At 39.1% G+C, this 10206-nt stretch overlaps 1 protein-coding gene across 1 annotated transcript; it reads left to right on the top strand.

Annotated features, from left to right (window-relative positions):
• The first annotated feature begins 200 nt into the window (after positions 1 to 200).
• Positions 201 to 5107, top strand: LOC121421870 (classical arabinogalactan protein 9-like). The gene is made up of 3 exons (XM_041616671.1): positions 201 to 321; positions 2639 to 3235; positions 5094 to 5107. Exons 1-3 carry the CDS (start codon positions 201 to 203, stop codon positions 5105 to 5107), a joined length of 732 nt encoding a protein of 243 aa, XP_041472605.1.
• Positions 5108 to 10206: the final 5099 nt, after the last annotated feature.

Genomic DNA, 10206 nt, shown 5'->3' with positions numbered 1-10206 from the left:
GATTCTCTATGGGGTATTTTATACTGTAGTAGTCAATTGGATTCCACAGATCACACAGGTTGGAGACGATGAATACATTTAGTGTATGATAGTTTACTTATACATCATCGTTCAGCATTTGTACATGTTATCACAATTAACACCAACAGCAATTACCTGAATTAGTTCCGCAGTAGTACAGCTTATTCGTCCACAACCAGATGAAGAGGAGAGTGGGGACTTCGTCGTCAGACCACGACCTCTCTCAGGGCGGAAGTGACGAAATCTCCGCAATCCTCCACTATATCAAAGTCCGCGAGAGCTGCATTGGGACACACATGAGTATTACAGACCCCCATTCACTCACGTGTTATATCATAGCTCATCAAAAAATAATTAAAAATCAATCCCTCGATAGATTTTGCTTTAATTCACTGACATTAGTCACAATTAACAGTACATTAAGACTTGATATGTTAATCAGGTACTTGACCAGCTCAATTAAAAGTTAAATGGCCTGAAATAAGACTAACCATAATTTCGGCCAGTTCATTGCCACAAAAACCAGAACTGCATTGTGGGTAATAATAATTAAAATGAAATACAAAAATGCAGTCTAGCCTCCCCAAACGCCTTGATTATGAAAGAGTATGAACATAGCATTATGTCTATCGTTTTTCTTTTGATATACAAACATTTGATCTATTTTTAATGAATTATTTTAATCAATAAAGTCATGTGATCTTTACTTACGCCTGTCCGGCATGCTTTGCGCGCGGTTGAATTACTCTCATGTGCCCTATACTGTAGGTCAAATGACGAAAACTTGAAAATTTTGGTCTCAAAAGAAAGAGTAGGTTCTCCTGAAGAGATTGATACCTTGCATTTAGTACCTAATCTGACTAAACGTGTTAAAAGAAAAGAAAACCTCTCATTAGACACCCCTCATTTTAATGTAAAAATGCAGTGTGTTATTCATATATTTTGTGCGCTTCCTATGGTATTGCAGCTACAAGTTGTACTTGCTTGATGTCCATCAATGGGCTAAATATGTATTGTGCGGATTTACAACTTTTTGTTTACATGTTTAATTTCGTTCGAGGTGATTTATTACCTATGTATTCGCATAAGAATAAACAAAGTAAATAAAAGAAAATTGATAACAAACAAAGAGTGTAAGCATTTCTTTTGCTCATTTCGCCTCTCTTCCCTATTATAACCGTTAATTTGGAGGAAGAAGGGGGGGGGTGTTGTAGGCATCAACCCTGCCTTGCTTACAAGCCAGGAGGATGGGGGTATGTACTCCGACTCAGCACCCCCCCCCCTCCTGTAGCTTTCAACGAAGTGGACAGTATTTAAGTGCGCAATCTATGATGTTTTACATCTGACTGAGACAAGTTTATGTATTTTAATGTTTTGTTCATCTTTCTTTGAGTGCTCTAAATATTGAAAATAGGGATCCTGATGATAATTAGAAGTTCTTTATCATTTTGAAGTTCATTCTAGTACTTGTTTCATTTTACACTCTCAAACCAACCAGATCTCCTATTGGCAGTAGAAACTCGCATTTCTGCATGATAAATGATAAGCATTGAATATACATTTGAAAGCGTCATTTCAGCATCGTAGTCGATAAATGCACTAAATGCCGAGTTACATACTTATCAAATGTTGTTAAACATAACCTATCACTTTGCATGAAACTGTTTGAAGCATTCTCACCACCGATTTCTAGCAGACGACGCCCAGCCATAGCAACGACAGTGTAGAAGTGTAGTCGCGATATAGGGCACACGTGAGTATTACAGACCCCCATTCACTCACGTGTTATATCATAGCTCATCAAAAAATAATTAAAAATCAATCCCTCGATAGATTTTGCTTTAATTCACTGACATTAGTCACAATTAACAGTACATTAAGACTTGATATGTTAATCAGGTACTTGACCAGCTCAATTAAAAGTTAAATGGCCTGAAATAAGACTAACCATAATTTCGGCCAGTTCATTACCACAAAAACCAGAACTGCATTGTGGGTAATAATAATTAAAATGAAATACAAAAATGCAGTCTAGCCTCCCCAAACGCCTTGATTATGAAAGAGTATGAACATAGCATTATGTCTATCGTTTTTCTTTTGATATACAAACATTTGATCTATTTTTAATGAATTATTTTAATCAATAAAGTCATGTGATCTTTACTTACGCCTGTCCGGCATGCTTTGCGCGCGGTTGAATTACTCTCATGTGCCCATTGGGCAGTGCGTTTCGTCCGCCGAGCTCTCGTGCAACCAAAAGCGCGCCATCTACGTTTAAAGCAAGGTAATCAATTTTTTTTTAGCGGACGGGTTCGCCACAATATCTTTGTTAGCCGATGACTCCCAATGCTTTATTGATGGCTCGAAAAACTCATTTGACAATTTTGTGTTGGTTGTTTGACACATTTGCACTTTGCCCTGGTAGTAAACTAATTGTTTCAATATCTAAAGCTGTCTGGATTACATTCAGCTGTACAATGTTTTGATTTTCATGTAATGTACATGGACATCTTTTAATGAAAATAGTTATATTTTTCTGAAAGGAAGATTGCTTTGTTATTGAGTTTATTGCATTCTTAGGAAAATGAAATATTTTTCTCACCCGCAATCTGAACAGGTCCAAAGGTGCAACCTAATGAGACATCTCCACCTGCGAGCTGCGCACCCCCATCAAGAACACCGCCATCTCAGGCCTCATCCAAGCAAGCAACATCACCACCAGTGGCTGCAGCATCAGTGCCTCCACCCCAGGCATCGAGTAACCCTGAACAGGCCCCAGCCCAGCAAGCAACATCACCACCAGTGGCTGCAGCATCAGTGCCTCCACCCCAGGCATCGAGTGACCCTGAACAGGCCCCAGCCCAGCAAGCAACATCGCCACCAGTGGCTGAAGCATCAGTGCCTCCACCCCAGGCATCGAGTAACCCTGAACAGGCCCCACCCCAGCAAGCAACATCACCACCAGTGGCTGCAGCATCAGTGCCTCCACCCCAGGCATCGAGTAGCCCTGAACAGGCCCCACCCCAGCAAGCAACATCACCACCAGTGTCTGCAGCATCAGTGCCTCCAACCCAGGCATCGAGTAACCCTGAACAGGCCCCACCCCAGCAAGCAACATCACAACTAGTGGCTGCAGCATCAGTGCCTCCTACCCTGGCATCGGATAACCCTGTACCGGAGCCGCCCCAGCATGGCTTTCCAGCACAGCTACAAGGTTGCAATATTAAATTATTTACTCTTAATTGTAATGGAATAAAAGCTTTTGATAGAAGAAAATATGTTTATGATTATTTAAGAGCGATTGAGAGTGATATAATTTTTTTACAAGAAACTCATTGTACTACCGAGAATCAATCCGATTGGGAGAAAGAATGGGGTGGGAAAGTTTTCTTTTCAAGTTACACAACTAGAAGTAGGGGGGTTGCTATCTTAATACGTAAGGATCTTCCTTTTACATGTACAAACATTGAAAAGGATTCAGAGGGAAGGTTATTGATTTTGTCAGCGAAAATATGTAACCGTCATTTCACCTTAGTAAATATTCATGGTCCAAACAAACAGGATTACAACTTTTTCCCGCTTGTTTCGGCTAAAATTAAAAAAATGAATCCTTCTTTCTTGATTTGTGCTGGGGATTTCAATGCAGTTCTTTCAAATAAAGATTATAAGGGTCTTGCAGAGCAACATGCAAACTCTCGTTCTGCCGATCAAATCAAATCTTTAATGGATGAATGTAGTCTTGTTGATATTTTTCGGAAACACCATTCAGACTTAAAACTGTACACTAGATGTCAAAAAAATCCTACTTTTTCTAGATTAGATTATATATTGGTATCAACAAACTTCGTTGATTATTGTGTAAAGTCAATGATTATTCCTGGTGTTGGATCTGATCATTCAATGGTCATGTTGATTTTCAAATTATAAGGAGCAAATTAGGGGTCCATGGTTCTGGAAACTTAATTGTAATTATTTGCACAAAGATTCAGACTTCATCAATGTAGCAAAAAAATATATTTTAAATCAATTCATCACGACACTGAATGTAATCCGATTATCGTTTGAGATACCCTAACTTATACAACTACAGCTGCTTGTATTGAATACAGCTCTAGAATAAAGAAGAGGAATTAAACACAAGAAGAATTATTTAAGGAAATTGAAGAACTACAGCTGAAAATAAGTAGAGATAAATCAACCGTTTATTGCCACAATGCTTGTATTCGAGGTAAAAAAAAAAGAAGCAAGAATGATCACTTTAACCTAAATACCCCGGTCTGGGAAAAAAAATATTTTGAGAATTCTCAACCACAATCAATAACCGTCCGCACTATTTTCTTATCAACCTTTTTTATGATAGCCATTAAATAATGTTTTTTTTTTAAATAAAAAGGATTTCCCTCTTTGCTCCTTTTGTAATAATTTACCCGAGACTTTCCTGCATTTATTTATTTTATGACCTCGAAAACAAGCTTTGTGGCAAAAACGGTTAATTTATTCAATCATAAGGAAATAAAAGCAAAATATTTTCTTTTTGGATTTTGAAAAAAATGTTTTTTTTAATATTGAGGTGATTCTTGACCTTCCTTTATACCATTAACTTGATTGCCCTGTCAGATATAAATAGGCAGTATCTCAATAACTAACTAGAAGTGCTCGGTGGTTCGCGCTGCCGAGCACATGTATCCCCCGAACCCAACCCATCATCTCTCATTGCGATATATAGAGCTCATACATGAATTTGACAAATCAATACAATTATCGTGGCAAAAATGACCCTGTCCAAATGTTGTCTCTTGGTATCAACTTTGATGACAATACTATGACGCATCAACGTGACTCTGCAGAACCTAAAGTATTCTTTAGTAACACCTGTTGCGCCATACAATATATAGCGTAATCTGGATATATTTTGTAAACCTAACCGTCTTTGAATCTCTTATTTGGATGAAGTTGGGACGAATATGTATAATATGGCAATAGGTGATCACATATTTCAATGCAGACAGTTTTTTGGTTTTGTCTTTTTCACTTCTGAAGTTGTGATATTATGTTGTTTTGTTAACTAACAGAGTGGATTCGATGACAAATGCTCTGGCAAGGAATCGTCGCGTTGAAGCACTCGTAAACCTTAACGCTGATTCTAATCGAAATCTTTAGCCTGCTGTAATTGTAAAATTCAATCATACATATGAGTTTAACTCTAAAGAGTATCTATGCAAGAGCATTTGTTGCCAGAGCATATGTCATGTCACCAACAAAGTGCGGTAGTGTACCTTGTGCTATTGAAGTGGTGTGTCAGTGACAGTCGATTGGGGCATTGCCTCAAGAGCAGCAGTAATTTTGGGTTCACAGTAAAGAGCTCTTCTGAGTAGTCAGTGATGTACAGGGCTTCTAAACTTTTGGCATGGCTAAAAGCAATATACTGCATTCCAACTTGAAATGTTCCTTTGCAGCTAACTGCACAGGACTGGAGAGTCATCCCTTGTGTACTGTGCATGCCCAGGCCAGTCAGAGAGGATATTGGTGTCGTGTGATCTTGAAGTTCTGGAATATGAATTGTTCAGTAGTTGGTGTAATATTTACGCAGGAAGGGGGGGAGTTGTGTTGGAGGAGGAATGAGTCGTTTGCTGTTGACACCTACGTCCTGATTATCAAATAAGACCCATACACACTTTGGTTGTCCAAGGTTGGTTTTTGTGGAGGTAATATGCATGACAGTCTCCATTTCACCATTGCGCAGTCCATCTGCTACATCTAAATTGGTGGTGAGCATGATGCGGGCATTGTTGGCTATCCTGATAGTGGCCTGAAGCATATTATTGACCTTGGGTGCTGGGCTGTCACGTTTTTTAGTTGAGCCACGGGAGTGACATCTGATGCATACACTGTGATAGCACCAGAACATTTGTCTAGCTGACGGTGTGTTGTTGAAATCATCTACATCTCTGTTGAGTGCATAAATGTGAAAATGTTGTCTGGAACTTGATGATCCTCAAAGACACAATAAGTTATTTAGGCTTCTCTCAAATTCATTCAAGGTGGATAGTTTTGTCTTGGACCTAAAAGCATTTCGAAGGTTAGCAAATGTCAAATCAGATTTTTGTCTAATGATCTCTTCAAGCTCCCACAGTGCAAATTGAGTCCATGGTGATTCACACAGAGTCTTCCAATATCAATCTTGTACAGTGCAAGGTCTCCTACAGGTGGTATTTGATAAAGATCACCAACAGCAAGTACACTGACATTGCTAAAAGGATACGTACTCTGTTTGATTTGTAGGAGTCGCTGATCTATATACATGCACATCTTTTGTCCCACCATTGACACTTCATCAATAATAAATAAATAAAGTATTTACTGCGGAGCTTTGTAGTTTGCCATCACCAAAGGGTGTGTATTTAGTACTGCGAATGTCAGAGTGGATAGCTAAGGCAGAGTAAATGGTTTGGCCATCAATGTGGAATGCTGCAGTTCCAGTGTAAGCAAAAAGCAAGACAGTTATGTCATCAGCACTGTTTGAGAGAGGTGACAATAGACGATTTATAGCTTCATACTGGAAACCATTGATGACATGGGATTTTCGACTTTCTACTCCACCAGTGACAAAAATATGAAATGGTTCGACAGTCTTTCCAGTCACTTTGTCGACACACCATTGACGCAGATGCAAAAAGAGTTCTCACTGTTTTTTTTTTCATTGTTTGAATGATTTTTTCTGCTTGGGAAGAAGAGACCCGTTGTCTGGTCGATTCAAGGAATGTTGGTTGACAGGAAGATAGTGCACTTGGTCGGCCTGCTTCCAGATCTGGGAGCTCAGGAACTTCTTCTTCATCACCAAATTAATTTTCTGCTGCAGCTCTGTGTCACCTCTCTCTGCCTCAGTACCAGGAGTGATATCTGCCCAGCCATCTTCTAAGTGGTCACCTTGCTGTACTGCAGACCAGGCATCATCTACTCCTTCAGTACAGTTTTCATACCTGTCCATGTTTTGAACCACCCGATCACAGATTTTGGTCAGAGTTCCATTGATTTCCATATCACGAGTCATGAACACCCCGTATGTTTCATCATTGCCCTTTACCTGGTTTCCACGATGTGGCATGTACATCCTCAGTAATGTAGAGAAGTGGCGCTCACTGCCTTTTGTTTTGGAAACTTTCAGGTAGCGAATCACTGCAGGTGTCTTCTCTTTAGCAACAACACCCACGTTGTCTTGCAACAGGATCACAACACTAATGTAACTGTCATGCTCTGTGTCACTCTTATCATCTATTTTATCACTACTACCTGTTATGAGTTTGTATTGTGCTGAGAAGTCAGCCAGACACATGTTGGTGAACTCAGCTTGGCTTGGTCTTGCCCAGTACCTATCAAAGAGGGACTTTGGAAGACATCTGTGGTATCTTCGCCCTTTTGCTTTGCTATGTTTCTGAGAATACTCAGAGTCATTCAGGTGGATTGTTCATCTACTGGGACCCATGTGACCTCTCTGCTGCAAGCTTTCAGTTTCATGCCTGCCCCTCTCCAGATGGCCTCCATGATACTGACCTCATGATGTGTGACATAGACCTGCCCGATGGTACGCGCTCCTTGACATCATCGGAATTGCCTTGCCTGGCATCTTTCTGTGCAGCCTTGAGCAGTGCACCCTCCTCGCTCTCCTTACCGATGTACGAAAGAATGTACGCAATACACCTATATGCATTGACCACAAACTGCAAGTCTATGTTGGCATTCCACCTGTTAGGATACTGCAACAAATAACAGAAGATTTTTAAATATAAAGTTTGAATTTTCCTTTCTTTTTTATTACAGGAAATAATTATACATAAAATAAAACAAATAATGATCTTACATAAATCTCTTGAAGTGTCCGATGTAAAATCCCGAAGTGATGATGCTATATCCAAGTACATGTAATAGTCCAAATGATAAAATCCCAGTTGACTGGCGAAAATTCACAATGATGGCGATGATGAAACTGATGTTGAAGTCCGATGAATAATAAGAGTCACTGCAACGAGTTGAAATGTCCGTGAAGACGATGTTGATGATGATTAACAGTCAATTTCAGCAATCCATGGGTTGAAGCGTGTTCATTGAACAGGTTGATGATGTTGATGATCTCGATGAGAACTGATAATTTCTCAAAATAACTGCAAACAGTTCATTGATGCATAAACTGCTCTGATCTGATCTGGTGAAGTGATCTCATATGATGTGATGTGATCTCCTGCTCTCATATGATGTGATGGTGTGATCTAATATGATGTGATGATGTCCTTAAAGAAACTGCAGCTATATATACTAAGTTTCAACTAATCTAGAAGCTTCTAAAAAATGTCACCACCATAGAAGGTTCTAGCACCTTCTTCCAAAAGAACTTTCTCCTTTCAGGAGCAGTCAAAATCCAGAACACTCTTGAATGACCTCATTGAAATCAAGAGTGTCAATAACATAGCTAAGCCTATTGTTCCTAATCTCTATTCAGAAATAACAATACAACTCCTTGGCCTTTAAATAGGCAAGGCCTGCATAATAAAAAGACATTCTTGAATGTTCTTTACAATTCTTGGCTAGCCTTAAAGGGAAATAACTAATAGATGGATGTAATTGCTTTTACAATTCTTCTAAATTATTCTTATATGTAACACCTCCCCCACCGGAGAAAAGAAAGCTTTACCGTAGTAAAGGTTTCTTTAAGATTACTTTTTCTTTTAACTGTTCAAAGTCATCTTGATAAATCATTTACATTTATCGTGTACAAAAATATAGTAATTAACGAACATGTTAAAATAAATGAACATCAAAGATGTTTTCTTCAAATGACACACTTGGTCAAAATCATGAATAATTTCAGTTTTTATACTCTTGATAGAGCATCAGCAATTACATTATTCTTTCCCTTTATGTGTACAATTTTCAAAGGGAATGGTTGGAGCATTAGGCTCCATCTATACAGTCTTTGATTCTTTGTTTTGAATTTCTCCAAAAACACAAGAGGATTGTGATCTGTATAGACTGTAATCTCTCCATTGGTTAGATACACCTCAAACTGCTGAAGGGCTAGTACGAGACTCAGGGCCTCTTTTTCAATAGTTGAGTATTTCTTTTGAAACCGATTGAGTTTCTTAGAGAAGTAGCACACTGGTTTTTCGATGCCTTCTTCATCTTCTTGGAGCAATACTGCTCCTACTCCAACATCACATGCATCAATTGCTACTTTGAATGGCTTTGTGAAGTTTGGAGCTGCCAAAATAGGCTCATTCACCAAAATGGCCTTTAATTTCTCAAATGATCTTTGACATTCGTCAGACCAAACATACTTCACTTTTGCCTTCAGCAGGTTTGTCAGAGGACCAACCACTGTACTGAAATTTGGAACAAATTTCCTGTAGAAGCCACTCATACCTAAGAATCTGAGCAATTCTTTCTTAGTTGTGGGAACTGGGAAGTCTAAGATAGCTTGTATCTTGGCTTCTCTTGGTAGCACTTGCCCTTGACCAACCACATGACCAAGATATGTGACTTTTGCCTTGGCAAATTCACTTTTCATCAGATTCACTACTAGATTGGCTTTGTCCAGCCTGTCAAACAGTGCTCGCAAATGATTCAGATGATCATTCCAAGTATCACTGTATACTAGGATGTCGTCTATGTATACGACACAATTGTCAAGTCCGGCAATCACTTGATTTGTCAACCTTTGGAAGGTTGCTGGTGCATTTTTCATTCCAAAAGGCATGACTTTGCATTGAAACAAGCCTTCAGGTGTGACAAAGGCTGATATCTCTTTGGCTCGGTCAGTCAGTGGCACTTGCCAATATCCTTTAAGCAAGTCTATCTTTGTGATATAGGCAGAATTTCCAACCCTATCAATACAATCTTCTAACCTAGGAATTGGATACGAGTCAGTCTTAGTTACTGCATTTACCTTCCGGTAATCAATGCAAAATCTCTGAGAGCCGTCTGGCTTTGGAACCATTACAATGGGAGAACTCCAACTACTCTGACTCGGTTCGATTATGTCATTATCTAACATAAACTGTATTTCCTTATTCACCATTTCCAACTTGCTTGGATTGAGCCTATAAGGATTCTGTTTGATAGGTCTTACATCACCTACGTCTACATCATGTACAGTTAAAGGTGTACGACCTGGTTTGTCTTTACATACATTCT

This window comes from Lytechinus variegatus, chromosome 9 (genome assembly GCF_018143015.1).
Source record: "Lytechinus variegatus isolate NC3 chromosome 9, Lvar_3.0, whole genome shotgun sequence".
Lineage (NCBI taxonomy): Eukaryota > Metazoa > Echinodermata > Echinoidea > Temnopleuroida > Toxopneustidae > Lytechinus > Lytechinus variegatus.
The sequence above is the reverse complement of the archived record's forward strand: the minus strand, read 5'-3'. Positions and strand labels throughout refer to the sequence as shown.

Bases quoted from the DNA above. Each gene is read 5' to 3' on its own strand.
- LOC121421870 (XM_041616671.1), top strand. From the start codon at position 201: ATGAAGAGGAGAGTGGGGACTTCGTCGTCAGACCACGACCTCTCTCAG. The intron at 322-2,638 runs GTATTACAGACC...CAATCTGAACAG, and splicing joins CTGCATTGGGACACACATGA to GTCCAAAGGTGCAACCTAAT.